Below are 16192 nucleotides of genomic sequence, written 5' to 3'. Positions count from 1 at the left end.
CGTTCTTTGTCTTTATCGGCTTTGGGCTGTTGATAACTTAGTCTATCTATTCTATGCAAACAAGCAGCAGTATCGTTGCCACAGACTCCTCCCAACCATACTCAGGTCCACAAACCAGAGTCCAGTTTTTAATCACCACAATTTAACATATTTGATATTCTATTGCTTGACTTCTCGTGTCTCTCTGCCGCAGTCTGCATTCTTTCTCCAAACGATTAGTCTCGCTGGCCGAAAGGTAGTATGCTTTGACACAGCGGTCCTATCTTTACGCAAGGCGGATGCCCTCCTCTCTAATCAACCAACCAATTGTACCACATAATTTATTAGCTTTAGCCTTGAGGCACGGGCCGCTGTTTGAACTGGTATATTCACCTTGCCGAGAGCACTACCACCACTTCGAGGGCTCAGCTGCCGATGATCCCCTTGGACAGCTAATCCAGATGAGCATCAGCGCTCATGCTATTACTAGTTAAGAAGAGTTCTGCTATGAGCAAAAATAATGTTTCTAAAGCTAGACCTTCCATCACCATAGCAGATCAGCACCACGTTGTGACTCTCGGCAATGGATGGCGAGAGATCCGCCTTCTATATACACTCGAAAATCGATCACAGTGGTCCAAGACTTGTCAATCCCAAGATGCTCCTAGTCTCGAAATCTTCTTCATCAAGTTTATCCTTCAGCTACAGCACTCGGCTAGGCGGCTTTTCGTTCTTAGTGACGGACTCTGTGCGACGTTCCTGGAAGTATATCCAGTCGTATAGTCCAATGTCCACCACACTACCCCCTTGTCCTGCGAATCGAAGGGCTAGAGCTTGTATAAATCTCCATCTTATTTTCGAAAATCTGTAGGTATCAATTTTTCCTGCTTCGAGCCATGCATGCAAGTTGCCGTGCCTGACGGACCCTGTGCAGAATATACTCCGCAGGATAACTCAGCCACGGAATAATTCGACCCAGTCTTTGCCATACTCAGTCTATATATAAAATGAATAAGCTAGAGCAGAGAGCTCAGATATACATATTTCCCACTTACACCCACACACCCGCAAGATTGGTTCGCCCAGGTTTGCCCTTGTTGGGGCGAAGTATGGAGTCGCGGATCATATTTTAGCTCATAGGCTAGCTCTCTTAGGCTTAGTGTATGACGCTGATAAACTTTGCTAGCCAAGTGGGTCCTTCAACTCTGGGCGGAAACACGTGGATAAATCAAACAGAGCAAACATTGACGTGCATTACATCATCTTTAATCTAGATTCTAGACGATTGGTTTTGAAATATATTTCTGAAGTCAAAGTAGTGACTCGATTAGGGGTTCTATATCGGAGTACCATGGTGCTCTTCCAGGTAGGAATGAAGCATAGCTAATCAGTGTGGGATAGACACAATTCTTCCATAATACAAACTGAAGTCTAGATATAAATGTACATGGGTGAAAAAGTTGCACATAAACCTCGGCTGCAGAATACAGAGGCGCCAAAGGAGTACAACAGGAAAATCACAAAGATGCCAAAAAATACCCTCCACACAAGTTCCGGCTAGTGTCTTCAGTACGGGAGCGAGAAAGAGGGAGTCATGTCATATCTGCCATTACGCGTGTCGGTCGAAAGTTGATCAGAGGAATTTCTTGGGCATGTTGGCACGGCGCCGCTTGTAAATGATGTATGAACCAGCGAGGAGGACTTGGAAGGCGATAACAAGGAAGATGAAGAAGCCCATGCGAGGTGTCGAGGCTGTGATGACTTTTGACATGTTAGAAGACTATTCAAAGAAAAGGGTGTTTGCTTGAGCCTACCGCTGAGCAAATTGTCCTTGATGTTATCTGCCAGGCTAAGGTGCGAGGATCTTAAAGTCTCGTGCAGCTGGTTGAACTTGTCGCGGTAATCCTTGCCCTCGAGGTCTCGTTGGATTGACAGGAGAATTTGCTCGAGTCTCTGGAGACGAGCATCAAGACCGGCGACTTGTTCCTTCGTGGCTAATTTCTGAAGGAGTTCGGCGTGTTTTGTGTCGAGCTTGTTCGCTTGGTTGCCAACCTCGCGCAGGACGTTGTTGGTAGCGTGGTTAATAAGTTGGATGCGGCTACCGAGATCCACGAACTGCGCGTTGATTGAGCTGAGATCGCCAGACCCGGCCTGACCCTGTGGGTTGCGCTGTTGAGGGGGTGGAGGAGCCTGTTGGTTGCTGGACTGTTGCTGGATTGGGGGAGCTTTTCCAACCCCTGGAGCGACAGTCTCCAGGACGACTTTGAAAACCTCAAACGAGTCGGGATTCTCGGGAGTGGCAGCAGTAAGGCCAATCGTGTTTCCAGCGGGGAGGGTAACCTGACATTATCAACAAACGATATCAACTTTCAATGGGGAGTTACTAACCTTATCCGTGGAAAAACATGGCTTTTCGTCAACTGTGACTTCAAGCACAGCATTGGTATGCTTGATGCGGATGACGGATGGGCGCCCAAGGTTACGATAAGAGTAATCACAATGTCCAAATGCCAGGCTATCAACGCTCCTGTGACGCTTGTAGTCTGTGGTTCCGTCGTTCAAGAAGCCTCGAACGCTACCTCCCTAAATAAAAGTCAGCAAGGGCAAGTGTTGGTGGAATGGGTTCTGTACCTTTCCGCTATGTGTATCTACAACAAGAGCAAACCCATCCCATTGACCAGCAGTGTAAATGCTCGCGGAGCCGACTTGGGATTTCCCATCCTTCGCATACCATAATTGCAGGTTTCCGCCTGCTCTCTCCACGCCAGTGGCTCGAAATTGAAACTCAGCCGTCCATTCCGATTCAGATAATCTGGCAAAAATCAGTCTTCACTCATGATATACGGTTTAGTAAAAGATGCGGCTAACATACGGAGATTGAGCCCAGGCAAATCCTCTTGTGTTGCCAGGGTACGGTGGTGTCAATATCACTTTGTTGGAGAGCTGCGGATATTAGTATCAAATTGCCTCTCGAGTAATTCATGGGCCCAAGCACATACAATCTGAGGAAAATGTCCTTCTCCTCCCAAGTCCCATCCTGGGATGCCTTCTCGGCTGGGGGCCACCCTAAGTCGGAAGTCAGTTCAAGCAATGCATGCAATGAGGTTAAGAACGTGGGTAAGTACATTGCGCCATGGCCAAAACTTGATGTTTCGATCACTCTTTGAGCCGTAGCGACAGCTGAGAAAAGAAAAATGCAAGCGGGAATCTTCATTGTGTTGGTATAGCTCTGTGATGAATTGAGCCCGCTCGGCAGGCGATGAATGGATATCGGCGTGTTGGGAAAGGGGTTTCCAAATAAGACAAAGATCGCGGGACTTGGTATTAAGCGGCCGAGATAGTCAGAAACCTTGATATCGGAAACAAAGGTCTATATGGCAAAGGTGGTGCCGAACCAAGCTCCGCGGTAGCACAGCGTGGAGACAGCACTCAAGGATGGCGATCCCACAAGGGCAGCAACACAGGAGCGGATATTCCTTGCGATGGAGGATGTTGCAGGACAAAGTCGGCTAAATGGGAGGTATCAGCCAGTCAAAGCATACGAGCTGAAGCTTTCCCCGCGATCTTCAAAATGAAGGACACACTGGCTTCTTGTTGTTACCGCGCCTAGAGATCCAGACGCGCGATCACGTGTTCTTTCCCCATCATCCCAGGAAGCTCTCCGAATCTCCGCACATTTTCCCCAACCAGTGCTTGACGAATATATAGCTTCCAGAAGCTCTCCGAATGTTCTGCCTTCCGTGACAATATCTTCGTGATGTCAAGGGATAGCTCCAATGGCTGAGTCGTATCCTTCCCTTGCGCAATGCGCCATTGTCGCAACGGCCTTCAAAATCCTCCTTTTCCCCGCCTAGTATGTTTATTAGGCCATCGATCACCCTTATGCTTCAATGCTGTCTTACTTTCCGTGCGTCTTATGCTAATTCTTGGCGGCTTGCGATTTAGTAAGTCAACCGACTTTGAAGTTCACCGCAATTGGCTCGCTATCACATACTCGCTTCCCATCAAAGAATGGTACTACGAGGTACACAACACATAGCACGTCCTCTCCACTCGATTACCAGGTTAATGACCAGTTTATGTATAGAAAACTTCGGAGTGGACACTCGATTACCCCCCGTTTTTCGCTGCTTTCGAGTGGGTGCTTTCCCAGCTAGCGCAATTTGCGGACCCGGCGATACTGGTTGTCAATAACCTCGAGTACGATTCCTGGCAAACTATATACTTTCAGAGGGCCACAGTGATTATAACAGAGCTTGTCCTTCTATACGCTCTAAACAAGTTCGAACTCCCTCTTTCCGCTTACGCAAGAGCATCGCTGATAGACTGTTAATAGATTCGTCAAGTCTGTGCCTGCGTCGAATAAACACCTCGCACACGCCACCAGCTTGTCGATCCTGCTCTCGCCCGGCCTACTCATCATCGATCACATCCACTTCCAATATAATGGCTTTTTATACGGCATACTTATTCTGTCGATCGTTTGGGCTCGGAAACAATCAACCCTACTTTACAGTGGAATTGCTTTCGCTGTACTGCTATGTCTGAAGCACATATATCTGTACTTGTCTCTCGCCTATTTCGTCTTCTTGCTGCGAGCTTACTGCCTGGACCCCAAATCGGTTTTCCGGCCCCGAATCTGGAATACGATCAAATTGGGCGTCAGCGTCGCTACAGTTTTCGGACTGGCTTTCGGACCATTCGCTTATTGGGGCCAGCTTCTCCAGCTCAAAGAGCGACTGTTCCCATTCTCCCGGGGATTATGCCATGCGTATTGGGCGCCCAATGTCTGGGCGATGTACTCATTCACGGACCGCATCTTGATTCCGCGTATGTATAGCCATCCTGGCGCCCTACAGCTTCACTGACCCTCGCAGTTGCTCCAAGACTTGGGCTCCCAGTCAATCACGAGGCCCTCTCAAGCGTCACTCGCGGTCTTGTTGGTGACACTTCCTTCGCCGTCCTCCCCGAAGTATCGAAAGAACACACCTTTGCCCTGACACTCTTATTTCAACTGGTACGTTTCGCTCCTGCTATGCTCAACAGCCATCAAACTAACCGCCACAGCTCCCTCTAATCAAGCTCTGGCGCAATCCTTACCCGAATACCTTCATCGGAGCCCTGACTCTCTGCGGCTACGCCTCCTTCCTCTTCGGCTGGCACGTCCACGAAAAAGCCATCCTCCTAATAATCATCCCCTTCAGCTTGATCGCCCTCAAGGACAGACGCTACTTCAGCGCATTTCGCCCCCTCGCCGTGGCAGGACACGTCTCACTCTTCCCTCTCCTCTTCACAGCAGCCGAGTTCCCGCTCAAAACAGTCTACACACTCTTCTGGCTCATCCTGTTCCTCTTCGTCTTTGACCGGATCGCACCCGTCCCCGAACGGCCGCGGATTTTCCTCGTCGACCGCTTCTCGCTGCTGTATATTACCGTGTCGATTCCGTTGATCGTTTACTGCTCGCTTATTCATCAGCTTGTCTTTGGGCTCGAGCGGTATCAGTTCCTCCCGCTGATGTTTATGAGCAGTTATTCGGCTCTTGGGGTTGTGGGGAGCTGGATTGGGTTTATGGTTGTTTATTTTACTGCATAGTGTAGTGCCATGCGTTATAGAGGTGTATAGAGCAATCTACTTGAGGTTTCGTGCCACTTACATTCCAAGCGAGAATCGGGTGTGTAGGTGTTGCGGAGAATATGGATTCATGACTCCTGGATGCATTCTTCAGCTGTACTAGTAAAAGCAAGAAAACTGTAGAAAGGAAGTCTATATTGTACAACGCGTAATGCGGTTTGAATCGCTCAGAGGTAATACAGCCAGCCCAGTATCTCAATACTCAAAAAGGCTATCTGTGTGGTGGGCGCGAAATGTCAATTTCGTCCTTTGGTTAACAGTATAGCACGGAAGACCGGCTATAGCACTAACAGCGTCTAACCCAGACCAAGCATCGCAAAGAGTTTTGGGTGTAAATGCCCTCTCGACAATTTTTTGTATACAAAAGGTCCGAGGTGGGCCAGATAATTCGGGAATAGTTCGGCGATAAGACAGGGAGCAGAAAGGGAGAAAGGGAAAAAGGGAGAAAGGGAAAAAGAAAACCAGCAATGTGACAAGAAAAGAAAAACGTAAGAGAAAAGCCCAGACAGCCATCCATGGTAGGCAGAACTCTGATGATGCAATAATCAACACGCTAGAAGATGCCATACTCTATGCGCCAGGGAACCTTTTAAAGCCAAAGCCAAATCCGGAATTGGAAACAGAAAAAACAGGATAGTCCATAGCCAACGGAAACCGTTCATCATAAGCTAATAAACTGAAGGAGATTATGTAGAGATTTTGGAGACATTAGTCTTTAAAAGGCCGACTTAGCCCGCTGTTCACCCTTTCCGGCTTCGGCTTCGGCAGCCGAGGATTGGATGCCTCTGGACTGTAGGTTGAGCACGTTGATGCGTTGATCAATGAGCTTTTGGAGATTGCGTAGTGAAGTAATCTCATCTTCAGGAAGCGGGAGGTCGTTGGGTGCGTTTGCTTTGAGCTGGTCAATCAAAAGGCTGATGCCGCCGTCGTCATCTTGCCAGTTCACTGTGTTACTTTGAGCAAAAGAAATCAAGTTTGCAGCGGCTTCGCGCTCAGCAACTGATCGTGAGCTCAAGATCGTGGACGTGGCATCTAGTTCCGGAATATCTGGCTTTTGGGATGCGTAAAACGCGCGCGCCTCAGACGTAAGTTCATCGAACTTGGCCTTCGCATAGTCGAAATACCTATCGGCCGCTGCTTTCTTCGTCGCAGCATTTTCGTTCTCCCTAATGCATTGTTAGGAATTGTTAAGCGAATCGGGAATGCTACTGACCTTTTAACTCTCTCAATAAAGTCAAGCTTGACACCCTTCTCCGAGACACGATATGTGACGCCTTCTGTTTCTTGATCCTCGAGGTTTTCTTCTTCTTCCTCGTCTGGGAGAACCTCAATATCGACATAGCGAGGATTCTTAGGGCGTCTAATTCGTTTCATGATCTCGTGACCTTCGTCGTCCCTGAAGACGTGGTACAGATCGTGCAAGACATGGTTTGGACACATCCAGTTGTGGTGAAGGCGGTCGCTACCAGGCCGCTGAGTTGGCGGCACAGCCAAAGGAGGATCAACGCAATCCATATGAAAAGCGCAAGGGCAATAGTCGCATTGGATGATAGGCCGACGGCCGTTGGTGGTGCGTCCACACTTGGTGCAGAAGATGGGATTCCCCTTTGCATCGACGGTTCTTAACAAGAACGGGTCGTCATACCGACCATATCGACTACCTCGTGCGGCACGAGGATTTATGCGTGGTAATGGCGCGACCTCTTCGAATTTCCCATCATCACCAGTCTTAACACCCGCAAAGAATTCTCGTATGCGAGAAGGCAAGGTAAAATCTTTGCCTGATGCCTTATCCAGGCCCCCCATTAACGTGTTCAGAGATCTTGAAACGGAGCACTTGGGACAGTACCAATCGCCTTCCGGCGGGTTCGCGGGATCCAAGGGTGGCTTCAGGCAGGAGAAGTGGAACGAATTCACGCAGCCATCGCAGCACAAAAGCTGCCCGCTGCGGTGACAATTTCGGCAAAAGTCGTTATTTTCGAGCCGTTCGTCATCACTAAAATAGGTTAGCAATCCAATGCCACAAGAATCAAAAGGACAAATAGGCATATACGTACGATGGGGAGGGGGTAAGACGTCTATTATCACCGGCATCGCTGCTTGCCACGCTCTCTGAACGCCCCCTGTGTTCCCTTCCCGTTTCCACGGAAGGAGCAACTGCATTCGTCCGAGTAGGACCGGGCGAAGATAGACTCGAGGGAGAATTAGAGATCAGAGAAGAACGCAGTCCACTCTCAGAAGGCACTATTTTTGGGAGAGTTCTTTGCAGTCGGGTCCTCTTTGCCTGAACAGCTTCGGTTGAAAGCTCAGGGGCTCCCGACGCCAACTTTCGCTGAAGGCCACCAGAAGGAAACGCGGAGCGACGCTCCACTTTGTTCTTCTTTTGCGCCGCATTTTTGTTCTGCTTTCCTTTCTTTGACCGGGCAATTGGTGCCACAGGCGCGAATGTTTCAGCATCGAGAGATTTAGCGGTAGACAAAGAAGAATCGCTACTTGCTGAGCGCGCCCTTCTCACGACAGCTATCGTAGTCGGTTCACTGACTACAATCTGCTCTGACTGCGCTTCCTTCCAGGCATCTCGCATCATCTTCTGAAAGACAGATTTCTCAGGGGGCGCGGGAGTGTCCTGGCAGACTCCATCCAGGATCTCTAATGCGCCCTTGTCATCGGCACATCTGTCCCAAAAACGACGCAATCCTCTCATAACCGGCAGATTTTCATCTTCCAAGGCTAAGCGCATGGCATTTTCCATCGCACCTTTGAGCTTTTCGACATCGGCAGATTCAGATACGGGAATGGGTAATATGGTAAATGACGTAAGATCCTCTTCAACTGTAGGCTTCGGGGGAATCACTTCGGGTGGTTGTTCCTCGGCAGGAGTCAAGGGAGTTTGTACCTTGTCATCACGTTTGTCCCCATTTGGCGCATGCTGCAGATCCTTTTTCGCAGGGATGATGGGAGTACTCGACTTTGATGGCACCAACCCAACTTTGCGCATGTCTGCCCCAGTTGGCCTTACACCGAGTGGGCGCATAGTTGACAGGACAGGATTTGCTTCACTTGATACAGCTGACCATGGAGTGTCATTGTAACTTGGGACAGGAACCCTCAATTCCGGCTCAGTCCATTCCGTATCTTGCCCAAGCAGCTGTGCACCGTTGACACCATTTGTTGAGGTCTCTTCGGGCTGATCCGAATGCGAGTGATTTGAGACCGGCGTGTCCTGGAGTGGATCGGTTGGCACCCGCGACGTCGTGCCAGTCCGGCGTTGCTTTCGCGGTCTTGTAGATTCTGCGAAAGAGGAAGCCGCGCTGGCCATGGGTGGAACTGGCGTTGACGGCCTGGAATCGTTCGAGATTGCGTGCGACGACGAACGGAGATTCGAACGCATTGACATTGTTGCAGAGGCAGGGCACGACAGTCGGGAAGCCTTGAGCGGATACGGTTAGTTCCTAGAACAGCCTGGACAAATTCTGTTTTTATTCTTGGGTAATTAGGATAGAAGAAAACTCACTGATCAACAGGCTTCAAAAACTCAGCAACCGTGCCCGGCGTGGCTGGTTGAAATCGTAGCCAGCCCGCGCGGTTGAAGGAAGAAAGATTGCGGAGTCGCGAGTACGGGAGTTTTCGAGGACCAAGCCCCAATCACGCCTCCCAGCAATTCCCAGGGGTTCACCGCGGAAATTATCCCAACCACGAGAACCTTCAAACCTGATGAAATGGATTAGACGTCAGAGTTCGGAATTAAATCAAATGATGGCTTAGATTTAAGTTGTTGAGATTTTGATTATAGCCTGGATATGTGGTCTTACCGAATGCTCACGTACCGCACCTCCGGAGATTACTGCCCAGGTGATGCAGGCGAGCAGCAACAACGAGCGTGTTCAAACCACGTAAGACCGCGATATAGATGCTGTATCAGAAATCCTGCGGCTTCAGGAAGAGAATAAATCTCAGAATCCCGGTAAGAAAACTGAACTTCTTGTACAAGTCAGCACGAGAGCCAGTAACCGCTTAGTGAGATGAACTTGATGCAGCAAGCGTGTCGGTTTCAAACAGGATGTAAAATGCGGCACCAGACAGCTAACAGGAGTTGTTCAATGCTAGGAAGGGTTCAGAGTGCCTGTTTGCTCGTCCAACTATAGACCATAGATATCTGACCACAGTTCGATAGGGCATCCCGGCACGCAAAAGCACCAGGCGTAGACAAATAGGGAGCTTCTCCTCAGATATATCAACGGAAATCGTAGACTTACTGTGGGATGTGAGCAGGATAATCCTGCAGACAAGATGAGCGTAGTTGCTGGTATTCTTTGTTCAGGCCGAGACGAACAGGTCTGCCAACACTGGATGCAACTGGGTTTGGATAAAACACCGCAGATTCAAATATGACGAGCCGGTACTTGAAGGCCTGGCAGGAAGTCACCAGTGGGATCTTTTCCTGTTGACGGACAATCGCCAGGTCTCACTTGCAAGAATCCGTGCACAGGAGTTGAAGTTCGGAGGTAACCAGGGGAGTAAAAGAAAGACGGAAGATGATGGGGGTGATGTTGGCAGATAGAGAAAAGGCTGCAGAAGGAAGTGGTATGCAGAGTAGCTGCTCAATGTGTTACTGATGGGTCTGCTCAGCGAACACAGCACAGGCGAATGGTCTTGTGTGGCGCTCTTAGGAAGATTGAAAGTAGGGGTTTCAGCACCCGATAATGGATATTTCCACTATGGCCCTTATCTTACGAGAAGAGTCGGAAAGCCTCCTTTCGCAAGACGAGTCGCAGCAAGATAACAGTTTAGAGTGATAGATTCCCCCTTGGGCTGGCTGATAATAGGCGACAGCCAGCAGAAGCTTTTTCGGGCTGTCAACGACAAGGTATGGGCTGATGGCTGGGGGAAAGAAGCCAGGAAAAGAGTTGTAACAGTAAAGGCAGACTAAGGTAAGCAAGGTATTCCCGGCTATCTTAGGATTGATGGGAAGGGTGGCAGGTCCTTTGTGGAGGGGAAAGGAGGATGCCGGAGAAAGAGGATGCGAAGAGGCAGACGAGCCTTTTCGTTGGCCCACACTCCCTCTGATCACCAGCCCATCAATCACCACTCCGAATGCCACAACGCTTCGTTTGGCCTGTTTTTCTTTCACAGACTTGGCTACCTCTTTGGAAGAGACTCTGCTCTTTTAAGATTGACCGGCTCTATTATGTTCGTGGTTGGCGGCAACCCCTTGGGGCAGATGCCCGAAGCCCAGGTTAACTGCTGGATGCATACCAATTATAGCAAGTGTTACTCCGTGCAAGGAATTCATCTAAACGGTTCTCTAACTACTGAAGATGGATAGACGAAGTTGTCAAGGTAGAGAGTAGGTAGGCATCTCCAGGAGAAGCCCTGGTTAGTCCACTCATGATAGTCCAAAATCATTGGAACCATCTACAAGAGCCCTTTGAAGACGCCTGAAATATCTAAACCTGGATGGCATGCATTTATACAAAAGGAGATCGAACCTTGTCTGCCCGTGACGCAAGAGTAGGTCGCTTCGGCACCCCCTGAGAGCCTTTATCAAAGAAACCATCAAGCTCAAGCCTACAGCGGAGGCCAGAAGATAAACTTCCAGCAAAAGCAGTTTTGGCACGGCACAAGCAATATTACATTGCATTTAGGTTATATCATGTTGAGAAGGAGACTTGTGGTACCCAGTTCCCTTCTGCTAGTGTCTGCTGATGTGCGACTTCCATGTGACTTTTAAGAATGTATAGGTTATGTGACAAAGATTTCCAATCGACAGAGAGGAGGAACCTAAACCAGTGGCCTGGTTGACCCTTCAGTCCCATCCCCTACAGTAAGAAAACTCTCCATCTCCGGCTTGTCCTAACAGGCCGTGTCAGTGGTTTAGCAACCACAGGACAGTCTCTCAGGTAGCTGTCTGAGGTAGGACCTTGAGAGAGGTCCGGTGCATATAGCGAGGTCTTCGTTAAAAAAAATGCATTTACTCCTGGTCAGCGGACTCATCAGCCTTCTTGGCCTTCTTCTTGTTGTTCTTGTTCTTCTTCGACCCAGAGGACTTGGACAGGGGCTGTTCCAAGATCTTGAGAATCTCCTCATCCTCGATCTTCTTGTCTGACTTGATCTTGGTGAAGTCTGGGGTGGCAGGAGCTGCTAGCTTGGTGATACCATTCTTGGTAATAGCTAAAGACCTGTCAGCAAAATGACTTAAATAGAAGTGGGCATTGACAACGTAATATCCTCGTCTCCAGATAGAATGGGGCTAGAACTCACCGATGGTCGTCAGCAGGCGGGAAACCGGGGCGTTGTCGGCATCGCCAGCTGGCTCGTACTGCCTCAAGACACCTCCGCGAACACACTCCAGGACACCGACCTTGGCGGCCTTCTCGTCATCCAGTTGTCGCAAGCTGAAGGGGAAGTGGCCGAACTTCTTGACAACCTCCGACAGAATTTGGCGAGAGCTGGGTCTCTTGAGCTGGTATGTTGTCGTGGTACGGCGGTGGAGAGTGGCACGGTGGGGGAGGTTCTTGACTTTTCCGGATCCAAGGGAGAGACCAAGCTCAACACCCCAGACCTCACCAACATCGGGAACCCCCTCGCCCTTGACGCCGGACCCGGGAGCAATGATAATCTTCTTCTCCGCTTCGATCTCGTTGCGCTCGAAAAGCCAGCTGGTAGTGTTCTCGACGACGTTGCAGTCATATGTCTTGGCGATCTTCTCAATCAGCTGGGTGATGCGAGCTTGGGTGGGAGCCTTCTCGGACGTGGCCTTCTTCTTCTCCTCCTCGGTTCCAGTGGCGAGGAGACCGGGGGGAACCATCAGTCTAAGAAGCAGCTCATTGGCGTAGTGAGTCGCATGGATGAGGTCCGCCTCGCGGCCGGTAACCTCGGAAGCGCCGACAACGACCATGTCGCAAACAATGGTTCCGAATCCATCAATCTGGGCACCGAGTTGAATCTTGGCGATCTCGCCGGCTTTCAAGGTGGTCTCGGCCTCCTGCGCGTCCGATACCAAGGGGGTATACGGGGTCACATAGGAGCTAGGGGAAACGGTCGTTGGGTGACCGATACCTTTCAGTGAATCGTAGTTAGTACATTTGTAAAACCTTGTCGAGGTAGACGCATAGCTAACCCTTTGTGATCTTCTTGCCTTTGTAAACCTTGGCAAGCTCTTCATCGAGGAGCTTGTCACCCTGTTGGCAAATTTCAACAATCTTGGCTCCCTCAACACACAGCGCTAGACGGTCGAGTTAGACTTGGCCTTTTTGAGGCTAGGTGCGATATCACACCCGGGAAACGCACCTGAGACGGCTTCAAGGACCTTGTGCGAGATCCCGGCGGCGGTCTTGTACTTGGTGAGAGTATCGGGGTTGTTCAAGGTGTAATCTACAAACAACCAGAGGAATGGTTAGCTGCAACTTGGAAAGGAGAGTTGAAACATGGACGGCGGTTTGTGAAGCGAGAGAGCGATTCATGGACCGCAGACTAGTCATATCTCGAGTCCTGCGCAGAAGATCGTCTCACAAACCGTGACGATGAAGCAAGCGGGAACCCACAAACGCGGAGCTTTTCGCACAGCAACAGAAGAGGGGTACTGCATAGACTGTCAACACTTACCAACCTCGGGAGTCTGGTTTTCGGCCATTGTGAAACAGTTGATATTCCTCGTAACAACACAACTAGAGAAGAAGTCAACGGGCTCAGAATCAGCAGTCGTGCGGAGCAGCAGGAGGTGGAGGAGGAGCAAAATTAGATAGCTTCGTCCGCACTAGAGCTGGAGTCGTGTGCACCACGACGTAATTACGTATCATGGTTACAGCTTTAGCGGGGCTGTTTTGCCCAGTCTTCAGAGTAGGGCTTTGTAAGGCAATTACCATCCCGTACGTACCAGACCGCCCCGCCACATCCGTTTACTCCTTGTCGCGATGACCAAAGTCAATGCCACCAGGAGTGCCCGACTGTACCATGGATTCGGCTTCTAGAATTTGACAGCTCGGGCAGACTGATCTTTCTCCCATGTGCTGATTGTGCTGATGGGGCTTACTTCGGAGTACAAAATCGTTCACAGAACTAGGCGAAGACAGAGACCTAAGAACATGACATCATCTCCATATCATACTTCTTCGAGTTTGATTAAGTGCAGAATGCGGAGCTGTCAGCTCAAAATCTATAATATTAAACTGATCTAGGAACAACTTCCAGATATCGGTTTCGGTCTTTGGGGAATATATCCATGGATGCAGCTGACGCGCAACAGACCAATGCCCGCCGCGGAGTTGACTTGCCAGTATAGGCGGTTCTATTGAATTCCTATTGGTGTTCGCAAAAATTGACATGGGTTTGCATTTTGAACTAATCTGGGTCGGATCCATTGATGGGATAAGTATGAGAGTCAGGATAGCAGGGCATTATGTCTGCAGAAACGTTTTCAAGATGAGGCAAGAGGGAGGTGAGGGAGCCGCTCTTAGCTGAGGTTGATCAAGGGCAAAGAAGCGGGGTCAACAAAGCACAAGCAGACGCGGCTGGCCAGGTCGGTCAATGGCTATCTGAGTGCCCAAAAAAACCCTCCTGACTTTGAAATGAATCCTCTTAGGGTCACTTCCAGTCTCAATCCCCTCTCAGTGTCGGTGTTTTGACAAAATGTTTGTACCTCCATGTGGGCTATGATTGGTCCGGTTGCATATATATAGAGTGCCAGGGCATCAGGCTTGACCATGTTTTTCACGATATTGTAATTTCACTTGAACATGCACTAATTTCGAACTGACTTATACGTAGCCCACTAGTTATCTAGTTTGAAAGAAAGCGCCCTTCCAAGGCTCTGGGCTTCTTACGCCTTTCGGATCAATCACGGGGTTGCGTCACGCTTCTCCGCATTTTGGCGATCCTTTCGAGCTGACATTCCTCCACAAGTCGATAACCCCATATATCTACCACAAGATATACCTATTGAAAGCTTACAAGCATTTTGATACATGATGAAGACAACTGCTACAGGTATCCCATTGCGAATTCTGACACACAACATTCGATACGCAACATCTCATCCGTTCAAGGGCGAGCGACCCTGGGAGGAACGGGCACCATATCTACTCAATGAACTTCTCTATAACACACGCAACCAGGATTCCTTCATATGCCTGCAAGAAGTCCTCAATAATCAGTTGATCGATGTGCTGTCCGGTTTGAATTCGGGCACGCCAGAGGATGAAAACAACACATCCAGCCCAAGCTGGGCCTACATTGGAGTTGGCCGCGATGATGGCTATAAAGCCGGTGAATATTCGCCCATAATCTACCGTCCCTCGGTCTGGGAACTTCGGCATTGGGAAACCGTTTGGCTTTCGGAGACGCCAGAGGTTCCCTCCAAGAGTTGGGACGCTGCATCGATTCGCATAGTGACGATTGGCGTCTTCACCCACCATGTTAGTCGTCAGACAGTCCTGGCGATGAGCACACACTTGGACGACCAAGGGTCCCGCTCCCGGTTCGAAGCGGCCCACATCATTCTGCGCAAGATCGAGGAATATCGGAATGGGCGGTACGGTAATATGATATCCGGCATATTCCTGGCGGGCGATTTGAACAGTCAAGAGAATCAAGAAGCGTACTCGGTGTTGACAGCTCCAGAGTCGTCGCTGGCTGATTCTATCAACTTCGTGAAACCAGCTGCCCGCTACGGCTACCACACGACCTGGTCAGGCTTCGGATATGAAGGATTGGTGCCTGGACGCATCGATTATGTCCTTTTGGGGCCGGCTAATAGGGCTGAAAGTCGTGATCTGCCTTGGAAAATCGAGGGCTATGCCGTCTTGGAAAACGTATTCGAGGATGGGGTCTACAACTCGGACCATCGCGCGGTAGTGGTCGATGCGCTCCTGCGCGGCTGAGTGTGCTGCGCCATGATTCTCAAGTCAGGCCAGATCTGGCTTGGGTGGACATATTTCCTTTTTCATACCATGACGCATGACTCGGGCCTCCTTCAAGAGATGTTTGTACCTTTCAAAACCATATCGTTGCACAAAGATACAGGAGTGTATTGTATCTTTCAGCTAGTATATTATCTGTCACACCAGATCCTAATTCGCATATACCATCCCAGGTATGGTATAGCATGCATCACATGACAGTGAGGAAAACCCTGATGAGCCATTAGTCATATGTAATGAAGTGCCGTAATTTACAGGCACATAACAGTAACACTGGTAAGTGGACAACTCCTCTTATGAAGAGAGATGGGGTGAAAGGAAGTGATGAAAGGCTTCAAAATGACTCTAGGATGATTTTTTGAGGACGTACTTTGTCAGACATGTTCCTTGGGCTGCCTCCCCCCTCCCCTACTACCCATCCAGCTGTCTTCTGGTCCTTCACTCGGGAAGCGCTTGTAACGGGCGTTTCTGTGTCCGCTCCAGCCATTTTCACCTCCCGACCTCCTTTCCTCTTCCCTTCTGCTAATGCTGCCTGCCGTCATCGAACGCGACTTGACCATCGCGACGCCAAAGCCATAAGTTGAACACAGCGCTTCAAGTTAAATTTTGCTAGGTTTCTTCTCGGAGGAAAAAAGGCCGGGAGCTTTGCTCAGAGACGTGCCGTG

At 49.7% G+C, this 16192-nt stretch overlaps 5 protein-coding genes across 5 annotated transcripts; 2 read left to right on the top strand and 3 right to left on the bottom strand.

The window, feature by feature from the left end:
• Window positions 1–1370: 1370 nt before the first annotated feature.
• BJX68DRAFT_229695 (putative lectin family integral membrane protein) lies at window positions 1371–3551 on the bottom strand. Its single transcript, XM_071039082.1, has 7 exons — window positions 3105–3551; window positions 2979–3045; window positions 2852–2922; window positions 2611–2791; window positions 2368–2562; window positions 1794–2319; window positions 1371–1740 (listed from the first exon to the last, which is right to left on the bottom strand). The coding sequence occupies exons 1-7, from the start codon at window positions 3191–3193 to the stop codon at window positions 1613–1615; spliced, it is 1257 nt and encodes a 418-aa protein (XP_070902767.1). The 5' UTR covers window positions 3194–3551; the 3' UTR covers window positions 1371–1612.
• A 122-nt stretch (window positions 3552–3673) lies between these two features.
• Window positions 3674–5644, top strand: BJX68DRAFT_229693 (dolichyl-P-Glc:Glc1Man(9)GlcNAc(2)-PP-dolichol alpha-1,3-glucosyltransferase ALG8). The gene is made up of 6 exons (XM_071039081.1): window positions 3674–3832; window positions 3925–4003; window positions 4067–4260; window positions 4316–4809; window positions 4857–4996; window positions 5047–5644. The coding sequence occupies exons 1-6, from the start codon at window positions 3756–3758 to the stop codon at window positions 5569–5571; spliced, it is 1509 nt and encodes a 502-aa protein (XP_070902766.1). The 5' UTR covers window positions 3674–3755; the 3' UTR covers window positions 5572–5644.
• Window positions 5645–6226: 582 nt separating this feature from the next.
• On the bottom strand, window positions 6227–9255 carry BJX68DRAFT_193280 (putative PHD finger domain protein). The gene is made up of 4 exons (XM_071037435.1): window positions 9125–9255; window positions 7668–9040; window positions 6824–7606; window positions 6227–6776 (listed from the first exon to the last, which is right to left on the bottom strand). The coding sequence occupies exons 2-4, from the start codon at window positions 9005–9007 to the stop codon at window positions 6326–6328; spliced, it is 2574 nt and encodes an 857-aa protein (XP_070902765.1). The 5' UTR covers window positions 9008–9040; window positions 9125–9255; the 3' UTR covers window positions 6227–6325.
• Window positions 9256–11215: 1960 nt separating this feature from the next.
• BJX68DRAFT_229688 (curved DNA-binding protein (42 kDa protein)) lies at window positions 11216–13388 on the bottom strand. Its single transcript, XM_071039080.1, has 5 exons — window positions 13216–13388; window positions 12901–12984; window positions 12731–12835; window positions 11872–12669; window positions 11216–11781 (listed from the first exon to the last, which is right to left on the bottom strand). The coding sequence occupies exons 1-5, from the start codon at window positions 13241–13243 to the stop codon at window positions 11582–11584; spliced, it is 1215 nt and encodes a 404-aa protein (XP_070902764.1). The 5' UTR covers window positions 13244–13388; the 3' UTR covers window positions 11216–11581.
• A 1104-nt stretch (window positions 13389–14492) lies between these two features.
• On the top strand, window positions 14493–15772 carry BJX68DRAFT_193204 (endonuclease/exonuclease/phosphatase family protein). The gene has a single exon (XM_071037432.1). It carries the CDS (start codon window positions 14574–14576, stop codon window positions 15486–15488), a length of 915 nt encoding a protein of 304 aa, XP_070902763.1. The 5' UTR covers window positions 14493–14573; the 3' UTR covers window positions 15489–15772.
• Window positions 15773–16192: the final 420 nt, after the last annotated feature.

This window comes from Aspergillus pseudodeflectus, assembly GCF_044049435.1.
Source record: "Aspergillus pseudodeflectus strain CBS 756.74 chromosome Unknown BJX68scaffold_7, whole genome shotgun sequence".
Taxonomy (NCBI): Eukaryota; Fungi; Ascomycota; class Eurotiomycetes; order Eurotiales; family Aspergillaceae; genus Aspergillus; species Aspergillus pseudodeflectus.
Note: the sequence above shows the minus strand (reverse complement) of the source record. Positions and strands in the feature narration are given on the sequence as shown.

Coding starts and splice junctions, on each gene's coding strand:
- BJX68DRAFT_193204 (XM_071037432.1), top strand. CDS start 14,574: ATGATGAAGACAACTGCTACAGGTATCCCATTGCGAATTCTGACACAC.
- BJX68DRAFT_229695 (XM_071039082.1), bottom strand. CDS start 3,193: ATGAAGATTCCCGCTTGCATTTTTCTTTTCTCAGCTGTCGCTACGGCT. Junction 2,563..2,610: donor TAGATACACATAGCGGAAAG/GTACAGAACCCA, acceptor ACTTTTATTTAG/GGAGGTAGCGTTCGAGGCTT. Junction 2,320..2,367: donor CATGTTTTTCCACGGATAAG/GTTAGTAACTCC, acceptor TGATAATGTCAG/GTTACCCTCCCCGCTGGAAA.
- BJX68DRAFT_193280 (XM_071037435.1), bottom strand. CDS start 9,007: ATGTCAATGCGTTCGAATCTCCGTTCGTCGTCGCACGCAATCTCGAAC. Junction 7,607..7,667: donor CGTCTTACCCCCTCCCCATC/GTACGTATATGC, acceptor AACCTATTTTAG/TGATGACGAACGGCTCGAAA. Junction 6,777..6,823: donor TTTATTGAGAGAGTTAAAAG/GTCAGTAGCATT, acceptor ACAATGCATTAG/GGAGAACGAAAATGCTGCGA.
- BJX68DRAFT_229688 (XM_071039080.1), bottom strand. CDS start 13,243: ATGGCCGAAAACCAGACTCCCGAGGTTG. Junction 12,670..12,730: donor AGGCAAGAAGATCACAAAGG/GTTAGCTATGCG, acceptor ATTCACTGAAAG/GTATCGGTCACCCAACGACC. Junction 11,782..11,871: donor CCGCCTGCTGACGACCATCG/GTGAGTTCTAGC, acceptor ACAGGTCTTTAG/CTATTACCAAGAATGGTATC.
- BJX68DRAFT_229693 (XM_071039081.1), top strand. CDS start 3,756: ATGGCTGAGTCGTATCCTTCCCTTGCGCAATGCGCCATTGTCGCAACG. Junction 4,004..4,066: donor TCAAAGAATGGTACTACGAG/GTACACAACACA, acceptor GTTTATGTATAG/AAAACTTCGGAGTGGACACT. Junction 4,997..5,046: donor TGACACTCTTATTTCAACTG/GTACGTTTCGCT, acceptor TAACCGCCACAG/CTCCCTCTAATCAAGCTCTG.